We start from the raw sequence: 15,781 nt of genomic DNA on the forward strand, positions 1-15,781 counted from the left end.
TTAGATTTTGGTTTTGACTGACCAGCTCTTGTGACGCAAGGTCCGGGGGTTGAAGTAGCGAATCTTACTATGGCGAAGGCTGCGCTCATGAATATTAATGAGGTTGTGCAGTTCGTTGTTTATTTTCTCGGAGCGTCCAGTCACGTAACACAATTATTATTCATAACTCAAGCTCTCGAGTCGATACACCTCCTTTTCGACCAATCAAGTAGGACAATTGCGCGAGCGTCCCGTTACGTCATTAATATTCATGAGCAAGGCCTTCAGCGTAGTAGCGCGGTTGATTCGCATCCTGGATTGAGCGCCACGTCGCCACAGTGGAGTCTTCCAGTTCCAGCACACATGCATTAAACACAGCCGAGGATTTCTGTGTTTGGAGCGGAATGCAGTGAAATAATCTGCTGGAGAGAGAGAGAGCACAATCATGGTGAAGGTGAGGACAAATTTGCATCTCATTTGATATGATAAACACTTCGTGAAAGTAACTTTTCCTGTTTTCTTTGGAGAGATTGTGCATCTTTCAGAAATACAATTTAAAGTCGCATTTGAGAGATGCACAATTTTGCACAAGGAGAAAAAATATCACCATTAAAGTGTTTGAAAGTTTACTTTAGTTATTAGTGAAATATTTTCATAATGTCTTTACAATATGGTCACTTTTTTGTTTTCTCTGATCTCTTATTTAGTTGTTTTCTGCCTACCTGTGCATTTTAACGGTATTTTCGAGGAAAAAATAAATTAAAATCATTCATTTTGAAACTTTTGACTCCGCTTTCTCTGGTTTGTAGAGTGTGAATTCAGAAGTTCAGTCCAGGAGTGAAACATATGAAGGCGGAGAAGAACACACAGAACCCATTCCGTCATCAGGTACATTAATAATTCATATTTCATAATCACTTGATTCATATTTTCAGAATCGATCTACATCATCACATTAACATAAAATAACACACGAGTTCAGCGTCTCCATATGGATCAACTGACTCAGAACAGCAATTTGTAAATATAATTTATGTGCATATTTATGTCATTTCACGGACATATATTATTCACTTTATTCATGAGTAATTTTTGTGCACAGTTTTAGCTTCCTTCCGGGGATCATTTTGTAACTATAGTTTATCTAGTAAGTTACACACACACACATACACACGTCGCTCTCGTGAGATGGTGTGTTTTGAGAATTGCTGTTGGCTATTTCAGTGTTTGTGCAAATCATCCCGGGAATTACACGCTTCTGCTTCGAGACATTCCTGTGCGCGCTGGGAATTCATGCTTGTTTTCTGTCAAAATGTTGTTTGATGATGCAAGACATGCATAATAAACCTTTGCATGCTACACATCACTAGGAAATGCATAGAAATATGTCCTGTTTTTGTTTTATTTCTAGTAATGTTAAACGTTTTGTGCATTATTTTAATTAAGCAACGTTGTTTTGACACTAGATGGCGGTAAGGAGCACCCAACGGCTCCCCCCGGGATGATCTGGCGGGTTACGGGCGGCCTCGTCAGCGCCACGAAGGGCGTGGTCGGAGCCACAGTGGGCGGAGTCGCCTGGCTGGGCGGGAAAAGTTACGAGATCACCAAATCAGCTGTCACCGCAGTCCCCTCGGTGGGCGTCGGCCTGGTGAAGGGCGGAGTTTCAGCGGTGGCGGGGGGTGTGTCCACGGTGGGCTCCACAGTAGCCAATAAAGTTCCATTCACAGGAAAGAAGAAAGACAAATCCGAGTGAAAATGAGGATTGCGATGAAGGTTGTAACGAAAGTTTGGTTTTTTTGACCGTAGATTATAACGAGAACATCACGTTTGCTGTGCTGACAGTTTTTATGTTGGACACTAGAGACGTTGACGGATGTTTTCAACCAATCAACATCCGAGACATTTGCGCAAAAGGGAGTTTTGTGTACGTCATACTGTGTTAAGACTCAATCTCAGTGGAAAATGTTTGACGCTGTCGGGTTTTTCTCAAATCATCTCAGATCTGCAACCAAAGACACATTTATCGGTGATGTTTTGAACGTTATTTTGCATTTTGCTAGACAATCTCCTGCCTTTAGCTATTATCCGACTTCTCCTGGGATGTTATCGGTTGGATTGTATGTGTTAATAAATTCCTTTTTTTATTTGAATTTAATAAAGTTATGTAAAAGATGTTCGGAAATATGTTTTCAATGATTCAAACCTCTCCAGATATGGACTGAAGATCATTTTATCTGAGTTTGAGCAGATAACGTACTCTACGAAAAAACACAAATGCTTCTAGCTACGCACGTTGAATTTGTATGTCATAAAGCAAATCGTAATGTGTGGAAATTGTTTCCGCCACAGAAAAAGGTAATTCTCACAATTCTGATTGTGAGAAAAAAATTGCAATTACCTTTTTTTTTTTTTTTACTCCATCGTGGAAACAAGTTTCAAGTTTAGTAATATTGCAGATGTCTGAAGACAATCTTGATTAGCAAGTTAGCAAAACATCTTTAACATTATCCTGTCGCCGATCACGTAATTATAGTAATAACTAAACAGAACTAATAATAGAAATATTTTTCTGTTGATGTAACAACTTGAGCATAGTGTGTTTAGCAGGGTAATCGGTTAAGTTAGATAAATAAACCAATCTAAAAATGTAGGTAGCAGCTTGAACTTGTCGCGATAGGTTAGCAGGCTAATTAGCAAACTTTTTCTGTAGAATTTAGTAACTTGATCACGTGATAGGTTAGCAGGTTAATCGGTGAACTTAGAATTTAGTAACTTGAACATGTTGTGATGGTTTAGCAGGTTAATTAGCGAACTTAGAATTTAGTAACTTGAACATGTTGTGATAGGTTAGCAGGTTAATTAGCAAACTTAGAATTTAGTAACTTGAACACGTGATAAATTAACGAACTTAGAATTTAGTAACTTGAACACGTTGTGATAGCTTAGCTGGCTAATCAGTTATCTTACTAAAATTTATGTAGGAACTTGAGCAGGCTATGCTAGCTTATTATTTGGTCGTCAGCCATAAAATTTACTTCATGCAAGCTAACTGAACACAGAGAAATGTTTATTTAGCTTTGACTATATCTTACCTTTACATCACTGCAGTCAGCTCATTCTCGTTCACAAGGTCAAAAAATAAAGTAAAACGTTCAACTTAAAGTCACTTAACTTGAATATAAGTTTAAAAATGTGAGTACGATCAGATATGCTAGCAGCTAAAATGATTTAAATCTACACATTAAGAGACTGACTGACAAGACAATTTGTTTTTAAATATTTTTTTTTATTAGCTGAATGATGAAGTACCACACAGACAGACTAATATTTAAAATTCAAAACAGCTACGAATATTCTGTAGAAAAATACAAGCAGTAAAAATGTACAGCTACAGATATTGTTGTCATATACAAAATGCTGGAGTACATGGAGATGGAAACAATGAAAATAACCGATGACAATAATGTACAGTGAGTGATGGAAGACCGTTGACACAAACATCTGTGCAAAAACACAAACATAATAGCATAACATAACGTTTTTCATCTCCAACGACAGAATCTAAACAAAAGACAGTCGTTATCACAGAAGATGGGACAATCGTTCATCTGTGGTACATTTACACGTAGTTTGGACCCAAACGTGTCCGACCGGACCGGACGATCATCTGACTCTCGCATCACCATGGAAACAGATGCAGGTATGTACAAGTGAGGCCGGTTCAGAGCAGCGCTGCAGAAACTCCTCGGTAATACTGAGCGAATCTGGATTCGTTTAGATGTGGCGTGATGCATGTTCTTCTTTGGCTGTTAACGATTACTTGTTTTTTCATAATAAGGTCCGTTCACACTAAACAAATCGATTAAAAACAGACTTTTTTTTTTCATCTGGTGACGAAAATGTGTCGACCAATAAGACTTGAGCTTTGGTTCACGTGTTCGTCAAATACAATATAAATCCAGAGCTATCAAAACATTTGGATATTCGAATATTCGTTTGACTCTAACGAACAGACCATTCATATAGCGTTTGGTGTGAAAGGCCTTTAATGTCACAAAGACAGTATTTACATCTGACTTTTAAAATCAATTCTCATGATAATAAATATTTTTGTTGTTTTTAAAAAGTTAAAGTCGTGTCTTTGCCACAATCTGACTGCATCAGCTGTTTAATCGTTTTTAATTACTCTGAATGTTAGTGTTTAACACACGAGGAAATTTATGATACGTTTTACGAATCCATCAGTGGGTGGGGCTTAGGATGAGAAGGCCACGCCCTCTGCATCTTCCCGCCTCTTCTGAAACAAACAGGAATTTATATCATTAAATAGAGCTGAGCATTTCTACTATGCTAAATTAGCAAAACGTTGTTAGTTTTAACCTCTTACGGACCTTGTCATCTTGCCGTTGCGCGGAGGAAGAGGAGGAGGGGCTGTTGTCACCATGGCAACTGTTGTGCTCCGCCTCCCTTTCCCTCTTTCCAGTCCCGCCCCCAAACGGCCAACTCAGACGCCCTAAAGAAAATCTACATCAAGCTTTGTTCGCAAACCACTGAAGTTCTGTAATGTGATGTATTTTCACACAATTTTTTTTACCCGGTTGTTGTGGGACAGCAAACTCATGGCCGTCGTTCGTCAGGTCACTCTGGGCGGTGTACGGTGACGTACGGTGGCCTGCAGGAGACAAAAGCGCAAACATTTTCAGCAAATCGTCATAAATGGCCATCAAATAAACCAAAGGACTTGTTGATGGTCTTACTGAGGGAGTGTCGGTATCTTGCACCACGATGTTTCGCTCCGGTTGGTCTGGACTGCTCTCTCCTGACCCCTGCTGGACAAACAGAACTATAGCTCACTGATTTTCATTCAAATGCACTTATTTGATGGCGACGTCCGGTTTTAAACACTCACGGTGAGACGTCACGCTGCTCTGCATCCTCTGGCGTTCAGGGGGCACTGCTGACCCTCGGGCTTCATTTACACTCACATCCTCCATGTGGTTGGACGGAACGGTGGCGAGAAGACCTGAAGGTTGAATGAAAATGAGAAGGACATAATGGAGAACTTTGTAAACGTTGAGGTTGAACTCGCTCTTACTGAGTCCGCGGTATCTGGACAGCTGCTGGTAGATCTGCCTCATCCTCTCGATGTTCAAGCGACTGGCCTCGGCGTGATTCACCATCGGTTTGGGATAGTCCACTCCGATCACACATTTGGCGGCGAGCTGCACATCTTCCGGCGCGTTCCAGGGGTCATATATGAACTTGGCTGGAAAATCTCGGAGGACAGGTAAGTAACGTCTGGAATCAGAGGGAGAGATTAACCCGCAGCGTCTCATCACAAACTTCACAAAACCAAAACAAAACCTCCATGCGACAGCAGGGAATCCTGGGAAACCCAGCAGCGGCAAGAGGTGCACAAACACAAACATACAGTCGTCAAGAGATATAATTGAAGCTTGAGCAGAATTCAGAACTGAACAATCAGCTCCTCTGAGTGTGAATCTGAACTGAATCAGAATATTTGAGAATAAATCTGAACTGAATCAGGTTATTTGAACGTGAATCTGAACTCAGTCAGCTCCTTTGAGTGTGAATCTGAACTGAATCAGCTCCTTTGCGTGTGAATATGAACTGAATCAGCTCCTTTGTGTGTGAATCTGAACTGAATCAGAATATTTGAGTATAAATCTGAACTGAATCAGCTCCTTTGCGTGTGAATATGAACTGAATCAGCTCCTTTGTGTGTGAATCTGAACTGAATCAGCTCCTTTGCGTGTGAATATGAACTGAATCAGCTCCTTTGTGTGTGAATCTGAATTGAATCAGCTCCTTTGAGTGTGAATCTGAACTGAATCAGCTCCTTTGCGTGTGAATATGAACTGAATCAGCTCCTTTGTGTGTGAATCTGAACTGAATCAGGTTATTTGAGCGTGAATCTGAACTGAGTCAGCTCCTTTGAGTGTGAATCTGAATTGAATCAGCTCCTTTGAGTGTGAATCTGAACTGAATCAGCTCCTTTGTGTGTGAATCTGAACTGAATCAGAATATTTGAGAATAAATCTCAACTGAATCAGGTTATTTGAGCGTGAATCTGAATTGAATCAGCTCCTTTGAGTGTGAATATGAACTGAATCAGCTCCTTTGCGTGTGAATCTGAACTGAATCAGCTCCTTTGTGTGTGAATCTGAATTGAATCAGCTCCTTTGCGTGTGAATATGAACTGAATCAGCTCCTTTGTGTGTGAATCTGAACTGAATCAGCTCCTTTGTGTGTGAATCTGAACTGAATCAGAATATTTGAGAATAAATCTCAACTGAATCAGGTTATTTGAGCGTGAATCTGAACTGAGTCAGCTCCTTTGAGTGTGAATCTGAACTGAATCAGCTCCTTTGAGTGTGAATCTGAACTGAATCAGCTCCTTTGAGTGTAAATCTGAACTGAATCAGCTCCTTTAAGTGTGAATCTGAACTGAATCAGCTCCTTTGAATGTGAATCTGAACTGAATCAGCTCCTTTGAGTGTAAATCTGAACTGAATCAGCTCCTTTGAGTGTGATTCTGAATCTGATTTGGATTAGTGACAACACACAGGAAGTCGAATTGGAATGACGGGAAAAGGAAGTTACTGAAATAAAATAAAAATTTTAACACATTCACAAATTTTATTAGTCCAACACTAGTTCTGCAAACAAAACAATTAATTATCACTAATTTTGAGTATTTATGCCTATTTATTCATTAAAAAGTAAAATTAATAAAATTCACAGTTTCAAAATAAATAATGAGATTAAAATTTGAATATATTTATAATACATATTATGTAAATTACAGAAATTAAGTGTTAAGTATATAATAAAACATACTAATTACAAATTATTTGTCTTTAGTAAAACTAATTAACATTAACATATTTTCCAATTTATTTCTATAGTTGTCATTTGATTAATTATTTGTTTATTCATAATTCATATTATAATATGTATTATTTAAAATTATTAATATAATTACTATAATGTTAATATAATTAATTTGCCTTCTAATTTCTATAGGTAATTATTAATATATAATGTTTCTGGACATAACTGAAAAAATATTATATATTTTATTATTTTATATGAAAGTTTGTATTATTATGTATTAAAACTATTAGTACTAATGCTGTTTTTTCCCTCCATTCACACTCAATTCAGATTCAGGAACTTAAGTGAAGTCTGCTGCTCAGTCCCGGCGTGAAGCGGTGCGGATACCCACCTGATGAAGTCTCCGTTAGGGTCGATCCTCCGGCCGAATCCCACGGGACAGTAGCAGTGGAAGAACTGCTGGAAGAAGGAGCTGCAGGAGTGACAGAGCCAGCTGCCCGCGTTCACGCTCCAGTCGGCGTCCAACAGCAGCTCCTCGAACACCTGCGAACACGACATCGTTACCATAGCGCCCGTCACACAGCTTACCCATGATGCTCTATGGCCGCACCGCACCTTCATGCCCTCCTCCCAGCTGATCCACAGGTCTCCGCGGGTCAGGAAACAGGCCACGGCGTGACGCGCCAGGTGATGGATCCAGCCCTCCTGACGCAGCTGGGTCATGATGGCGTCGATCCAGGGGAAACCCGTCCGGGCTTCGGCCCACTTGGCCAGCGCTTCTGCGTTCCTGTCCCACGGGATGCGGATGCAGATGGGGTTTCCCTCCATGCGGTCGAAGCGCGGGTTGTTGGTGGCGGCCGTGTAGAAGAACTCCCGCCATAGGATCTTGTCGTAGAGAGAGATGGACGGGTTTGCGTTGTTCTTCACCTGCGCAAACAAACACAGCGGCAGCACGTGAGCGTCATTATGATTCATTTAAAAGCTTTCAAATAACATTTAAATATATATAATCTTGAAAGGTTTTAAATTAGATATAATACAGTATGTGTTCTTAATGTTAAGCATATTATACATTTTATTTTAATATCAGTTTAAATTTGATATATTATAATATTAACATATATATAATCTTAAAAGCGTTTAAATTCGATATATTACAATATATTTTAAGTGTTTATAAAGTTAAGCGTATTATAAATTATATTTAAATATCAATTAAAATTAGATATATTCCAATTTAAAAATACATATAATCTTTACTTTTTTTTAAATAAAATATACAATATAAAAGTTTTTTTTTTTTTATTTAAAATTGTACATACTTTTATATATTTCTAAACTGTTATATGTCTAAAGGTGTTGAAGTGACGCACCTTCTTGTAGAGTTGTGTGAGTTTGCTGTAGAACAGGCGGCAGGACAGACAGCCGAAGCGCAGGTACGGACTCAATCCTAACGGACTGGCCAGCAGCGGACTGGAGTTCATCTTTGGGCGCTCGAAGTTCTCCTGCCATGCCTGAAAGAGAGAACGATGCCTCAGGAAACGTGTCACCGGTGCTGTGCACTGTGTGTTTATGTGTGTGTGCCGTCATACCGCGACAGAATCCGGTCCGAGGTGCCGGTCCATGCGCCTCAGCGCCTCCGATTCTCCTCCGGGCCAAACGGCAGGAGCCAAACCCTCTGTGTCGAACCCTGAACGCAAACACACCCATCATGCACCGCTCTGACCATACTGGATCTGTGTGTGTGTGTGTGTGTGTGTGTGTTACCCAGCTCCTCCAGCAGGGGAACGCCGTATTTCTCTCCGTGGTCGTCGCTGACGGGCGTCATGCAGTTTCCCATCAGCTCTTGAGTCGGCGGGTCTAGCGGAGGTTCGGGCGGCTCCATGCCGCTCACCAGCGTCTGGAAGCGCTTGTACGTGAGCGGTGGCTGACCGCCATTCAGCTCCATGATCCTGAACCAATCAGATATCAGAGCCTCATTCAGATATATTCACTTATGAGTCACTGCAGTGAATCGGCTCAATTAAATGAACCAGTCGATTCACCAAGTGAATTCACCAACATCATTCCCAACCCTGGCAATTTACATCCTTTACTTGTAGGAAAAAGCAAAAATGTTGTTCAATACGATCAATCAATCACTAGATTTTCAATTATATAATGATTTAATTATATTTGAATATAAATTTAGATTCATTTTAAAAATTGTTTTGAATATATTAAAATATTTTAATTGAAATTTAAATTAGTAATTTATATAAAAAAATATAAATATAAATATATATATATATATATATATATATATATATATATATATATATATATAATATTATATATCACGCACACATATTAAATTATATTTTAAGTTAATTTCTATTATGGTCTATTATGAAGTATACTTTAACATAAATTTAAATTAGTATTATAAATTATATTTTAATATAGTTAAAATTAGATATGTAACAAAAATATATAATTTAAAAACTTATTTTATATATATTAAATATATTAAATTGTATTTTAATATACAATTATTTACATGACATAAAAAATGTTTTTAAATTAGATATCTAAAATTATAATTTAAGTAAAATTGTAAAGGTATATTTTAAATTATATTTTTATAATATAAATTTAAATTGGGTATAAAAAGGATTTAAAAATATCTTAAAATAGATATTAAGTTATATTTAGTATAAAGTTCAAATTAGAAATATTATAGTATAAAAATATAATTTCAAAAGGTTTTAAAGTAGATTTTAAATGAGTCTTTGTAGCTTAGATATAACATAAAATATATATTAAATGAGTTCCGTAAGTGAAATGTATTGTAAATTATTTTAAAATAATACGCTATGTAATTAACATATATACATATTATAATTCTATGGTAGCGAATTACAGTAATACAAGTACATCTGGTTCTCACCGGTTTAGGTCGTACAGCGTGTGCGAGATCTTCACGATGACCTCCACGCCTGCTTCAGACGCCAGCTTCTTTATGGCAGCGTCTCGCTCCTTCCCGAACGGCTCAGAATCGCACTCGAACGTCAGCCGCGACACCTTCCACTCCTGACACAAACAGATCATCACTCTCAATATAGACTTACAAAAATAACACAAAATGTTGCTTTTATCAAAACGTTATTTATCTATTTGATCCGTTAGAATCAGACGGAGGGTCCAGCCGTACCTTGAAGAGCCGTGGGAAGATGTTGGCCGGTTGACCGCGGATGACGAACAGACGAGAGTTGAGTTTACGAAGACTACAGTCCAGATCCTCCAAACTCTGCAGCAGAAACCTGACAAACACAGCAAAACAGCAGAAATAAAGCGGTTACCCCTGAAACACCGTAAACAAAGCAGCTGCGCTACTGAACAGTATTTAAAATTCTCATAAAAGACAAAGATATGTAATTTTTTGTTTATAAATTTACATATCTTTCTTATTTAACACTCTGAGGTCTGACGGTATCGCCGGCGATACCACCGTGGTTTTTTTCTTATCAGTGTGAAAGAGACTCAAAATACTCCGTCAATGTTGCACATACAATTAAGAGTTATACACCATTTTAATCTGTGGAATATCTTCTTTCATTTGTGTACACTCAGAGTAAAAACAGAATTTTGTGCTTTTTGTAAAATAAAGAAAACTAACATGATGCGTGATTTCTCATCTCCCTCTGAACGAACTCCAATCTGATAGTTCTCAGAAAATGAACTGTAACTTAGTGAATACTAATGACAAAAAAATTACACTTATGTCTAAAAAAACGTTAAGATGTCAGGTTTTAAATCATGTAAGTCAAATCGAAAACAAACCTTCTTTGTTTATGTAATCTGTATGAAAAGAGAGCCATGTCAGAAATCCGTGATTCAGCTCATTATCTGCTAATGCGGCCACGCCCACGGAGCCAGCGCTATTCAGACGCTAATTCAGTCAATACATGCATTTATTATCTCAATCGTGTATTTGTTGTCTTGAAAAGTGTTTATCTGGATGTAAAAGTCATGGTTAGCGATCTCTAGAAGACATGCAGTTACTTCCTGTTTACTTGTCTTCTACAGATGAAGTTTAGATGAGTTTTTGTTTCTTTAGCGCCCTCCGGCTGCAGTATGTATTGGAAACTCCATTCATGGAATAGCCTCTTCTTCTTTTAGATGAATTTGTGGACTAAAATGCACAGAGCGCCCTCCGACTTCAAGGATGAATTGAAAACACCAGCGCTCATAGTAATGACAGTGAATATTAAATAAATATAACTCCTCTGTATAGAAAATTGACATAAGCATATGAGAATCCAATATTTCTCCAAATGTGCATGCTTTTAAACTAAAAGCCTATATTCAGACTCTTTGCATCACAGAAATACATTATATTTTAAAGTATAATATAAAACCATTACTTTATATTGTAATAATATTTTTCTGTACGTTTCATATATCATAATGAGCTTGAGACATCACAGAAGGTTTTTTTTCACAGCCTACCTGACTGAAATGCCTCATTAATATGCAAGTCATTTCAGCTCATTACTATCCAATTCTTTTGTCTTCTCAGGTGAGAATGGCCCATTTTCAGTGGTGATTCACGCCTCCTTGCATACTGTGTTTCTTGGCAAAAAGTGTCTTACAAAAACTAAATCAATATATTGTTAAATATGAAGGAGTAGGCAGCATAATTTTTACATAATTTTGAAGCAAAAACTCTAGTCTACAACCTCCAATACCCTAAAGTCTTATGAACACAGATTTATTATACTTTTTTTGGCCTTATTTCAGTGACTTAAGTTTTTTGTTTTTTCAACAACCACGCATAAATGTTATTCCTTCAAAAACACAAACATGTACATACATGTTCCTCACATATTATTGTAGCCTAGTTTGTGCTGAATACAGTGTAATGACACTTTTTCCATTAATATGTTTATGAACAACTGAAAAAAGCACAAATGTCAGGGCATGTCAAAAGTTCTCCAGGCCCCAAATCAGCCTCAGACTCCAGAGGGTTAACATGCAATAAGAAAGAAATAAGGTAGGAGGACATTTCTTTTTTCCTCTACATGTGAGCTGCATCTGGATCAAATTTTGTGGTGATAGCATAAAGTTATCAAAAGTGTTATTACTTTGTTTTGCCCTTGACACCCCCCTAATGGGCATTTTTAAAATTGTTCCTCCATTAGAAATATCTTGTGATCTACGCATTGTTGATTTTGGACTCATTCCAATCAAGAGCATCCACTGTTGGTAATGCTGTGGCATCATCTATCATCTATGCATGTTTCATGGAGTTGCAAGCGAAAACACAGCAAGAAAGATTTTACTTTGCTACATGTGCCCCTGTGGACTCCGTATTGAATTACGCTGATTTGGACTCATTTTAATCGTGAGAATCTGCTGTGAATAATGATGTTCCCTTTCTGAGCATTTTTCATGAAGTTGTGAAGCATGAAGCATTCAAATATTATTTTTTGCATGGCTTCACGTACAAAAACTCGCTCAAAGCTCAAAGCTTTTAGTCAAAGCTCAAAACAATGATGCTTGTTGTATTCTACTCCATGAAACCTTTCAAATGACATATGACACATGATTATCTGAGCTGTATGATGTTTTTTGACACATTACAACACATTTTAGAGCTGCATAATTCTGGATATATTCTGAGGTCAGAGCGTCCCGCACTAATGTGGCGCCCGACGCGGGGCGCGTCTCTTTCATAACCAGAGTTATTGTCCGTTCAGACTTAAGAACACAGTGAAACATGTGCCCAAGATAACAGAACGTCTCGCTCGTGACAGAGCGCTGCAGTTGGCTTGAGGAAAGTAGGTCGTTGCTATGGAAACCGGAGTTCGGACCGGTTCCCTGACGTAAATACACCATAAAGAATCCATGACTGCATAACATTAATGCAGCAGTTACCAAATATGAGCCTGTTCAGACAATAACACTGTTTTGGCCAGTAAACAAAACTTTATAAGGCACCGCAACAACATAACTGATTAAATCTAATTCAAAACATCTTCTTCTATCTTGATGTTTGTGTGTGAAGAGACTCATCCGTCTCATTTATGATGCTGTACATCAATGACCTGCACTGATTATATACAAACAGCTCAACAATCCCATTGTCATTGTAAGTACATCAATTTGAATGAAGGTCATTCTTTAAAAGCCCACCAGATGGCGCCATTTCACCCTTGGCGTGAGGTTAAAAACACCACCAGATATTAAATCATCATGTATGATGATTATGATGTGCGGCGCTCACCTCCACCTGTTGACGCCCAGGTTGGAGGCCCCGGCGAACCAGGGGTCCAGGAAGTAGACGCAGCGCAGCGTATCGGCCCCCTTCAGTGCCTCCAGCAGGGCCGGGTTGTCATGGAGACGCAGGCCCTTACGGAACCAGTGGATGGAGTTGATGGACATGATGCTGGAGTCTGAGGTTCGGTCCGACGAGCTCCAGATGTTCAGATCGAGCCCTGCAACATTTACATATATATATATATATATATATATTTTATTATTATTATCATAAAAACATTAAAAGAATGATACTTGAAAGGCTGTTTTAACTCAATGTGTTAAAATACTTTTTGAATTATTATAATTAAAAGTTAATATAATATAATAAATCTAAAGCATAATAATGTATAAAAATATTATCATGAACATAACTGGTCATTTAATTAACTGTGATATGGAAGTGTTTTATTATTTTAGATTTAATTATATGTTTAATAACATTAATTTAAATCAAGTATTAGTATTATTAACACATTAACTAGAAAAAAACTGTATTATTAAATTATTGTGTACTGATAATATTATTCGTAGGCTGATTTATGTATTAATAAATAAATGCTGTTTTAGTTTAATGTAATTATTAATATTAATAATACAAGACTTTGATTATTTGTTTATTAGCTTGTTTCCGCCACAGAGTAACAAAATAAAAAAGGTAGTTGTGATTTTTATCTTACAATTCTGACTTTTTCCTCACAATTCTCAGAATATACAATCAATTACAAAAAAGTCAAGATTGCAAGAAACTCAATTACAAGAAAAGTCAGAATTATGCAATATAAGCTCAAAATTGCGAGAAAATCAGAATTATGTCATATAAGCTCGAAACTGCGAGAAAGTCAGAATTTTTTTCGATATAAACTCGAAATTGCGAGAAAGTCAGAATTGTGCGATATAAACTCGAAATTGCGAGTAAGTCAGAATTATGCGATATAAACTCGAAATTCCGAGAAAGTCAGAATTGTGAAAAAGAATTGCGCGATACAACCCGTAATTACGAAAAAGTCAGAATTATGCGATATAAACTCGAAATTATGAAAAAAGTCAGAATTCTATATAAACTAAAAATTGCAAGAAAGTCAGAATTATTCAATATAAACTCAAAATTGCGAGAACAAATTGTGCGATATAACCCGTAATTACGAAAAAGTCAGAATTATTCGATATAAACTCAAATTTGCGAGAAAGAATTGTGCGATATAACCTCTAATTACGAAAATGTCAGAATTATGCGATATAAACTCGAAATTATGAAAAAAGTCAGAATTATTCGATATAAACTCAAAATTGCGAGACATTAATATTCATACTACTACTACTGATAATATTTGTATTTAACTGTATCATGCTAATTAGCGTATATATTTGTTCATTATACTATTTTATAGATTATTCCACCTTAGATTTATTATATATTATATTATATTACTTTTATTAACATTTAATGAATTAAATTAATTTTGAATTAATTAAATTTTATTAATTCAAATCTAGTAACTATTATAATTTGAATGTGCCAATAATAATTATTGATGTTAATAATAATACTTATTGAATATTAATAATAACATTAATAAATAGTTCAAGCTGTTGTATGTATTATGTAATTATTATTTAATTATTAATAATATTGATACTACTACTGATAATAATAATAGTTGTATTTAACTGTATATATAATTAATCATGCTAATTAGTGTATACGTTTGTTCATTATAATAATTTATAGATTATTCCACAGATTTATTACTTTTATTAACATTTAATGCATTAAATTTATTTTGAATGAATTAAATTGTATTAATTCAAATCTAGTAGTATTATTAACACATTAAAAGTCTTCAACTATTATTAATTGACTGTGCCAATGATAATTATTGATGATAATAATAATATTTATTTATTAATGCTATTATTAATATGAATATAATAATTCAAGCTGTTTTAATGTTAATTATTACTACCACTAATAATAATATAATATTCATATTTAAGCGTTTATATAAAGCAGCATGTTAATTAACGTATGTTATTTCTACTATTTGATATATTAAGCTTTTCTTGATTATATTATTAATATAATATAAAGTAATAAAAAAAAAAATATTTCACATTATTATTTTTACGTAACACAGTGAAACAAAATAAAAACCAGTTTATGGCTTCAGCAGATACAATAATATTTTTAATTTAAGAAAAAAAGACATTATCATCATAAACATCATAAGTTTTGCAGATAATTTTGACATTGAGTCCTAAAATTGGGTCATACAGTAGTGTCACTTAATATCACAAAAACATTATTAATAAACAAAACATTTGGGTTTAAATACAGCTGTGTGTTTATTTAATAAATGGGTCATGGACTCGGTCTTTATGTAATCTTTATTCCGAGGTTATATTCGACAAATACATGAATGAGATCAGATTGTAAGAGCAGCACTCACCTGAGGCGGTACAGACGCAGGTAAATGATTTTAAGTGAGTCCCAGAGTTAAAATCATGTCCGAGCTTATAAATATGTGTCAGCAGAATCACTGCAGAACAACTCAGTTCATTAAACTCTAGTTCCACAGAACCGGGCCAAAACAGCACGGTTTCATAACAATTCTGCGCACTGCGCATGCGCCAACACGGCGAG

The 15,781-nt window shown here is 36.2% G+C and overlaps 2 protein-coding genes across 3 annotated transcripts; one reads left to right on the forward strand and one right to left on the reverse strand.

Moving 5' to 3' along the window:
* The first annotated feature begins 301 nt into the window (after nt 1-301).
* On the forward strand, nt 302-2,144 carry zgc:153675 (uncharacterized protein LOC768179 homolog). The gene is made up of 3 exons (XM_067397058.1): nt 302-433; nt 789-867; nt 1,446-2,144. Exons 1-3 carry the CDS (start codon nt 425-427, stop codon nt 1,730-1,732), a joined length of 375 nt encoding a protein of 124 aa, XP_067253159.1. The 5' UTR covers nt 302-424; the 3' UTR covers nt 1,733-2,144.
* A 1,161-nt stretch (nt 2,145-3,305) lies between these two features.
* cry3b (cryptochrome circadian regulator 3b) lies at nt 3,306-15,746 on the reverse strand. Of its 2 annotated transcripts, none has more exons than XM_067397053.1 (15): nt 15,588-15,746; nt 13,106-13,316; nt 10,031-10,139; nt 9,767-9,909; nt 8,605-8,789; nt 8,430-8,527; nt 8,211-8,351; nt 7,453-7,764; nt 7,229-7,380; nt 5,075-5,277; nt 4,889-5,002; nt 4,737-4,805; nt 4,574-4,651; nt 4,371-4,492; nt 3,306-4,276 (listed from the first exon to the last, which is right to left on the reverse strand). In XM_067397053.1, exons 2-15 carry the CDS (start codon nt 13,261-13,263, stop codon nt 4,235-4,237), a joined length of 1,926 nt encoding a protein of 641 aa, XP_067253154.1. In that variant the 5' UTR covers nt 13,264-13,316; nt 15,588-15,746; the 3' UTR covers nt 3,306-4,234. The 2 variants fall into 2 exon arrangements, with proteins under 2 accessions (XP_067253154.1, XP_067253153.1); XM_067397052.1 differs by having other exon boundaries at nt 3,306-4,273; nt 15,588-15,722.
* Nucleotides 15,747-15,781: the final 35 nt, after the last annotated feature.

The sequence above is a fragment of the Chanodichthys erythropterus genome, chromosome 10 (genome assembly GCF_024489055.1).
Source record: "Chanodichthys erythropterus isolate Z2021 chromosome 10, ASM2448905v1, whole genome shotgun sequence".
NCBI lineage: Eukaryota > Metazoa > Chordata > Actinopteri > Cypriniformes > Xenocyprididae > Chanodichthys > Chanodichthys erythropterus.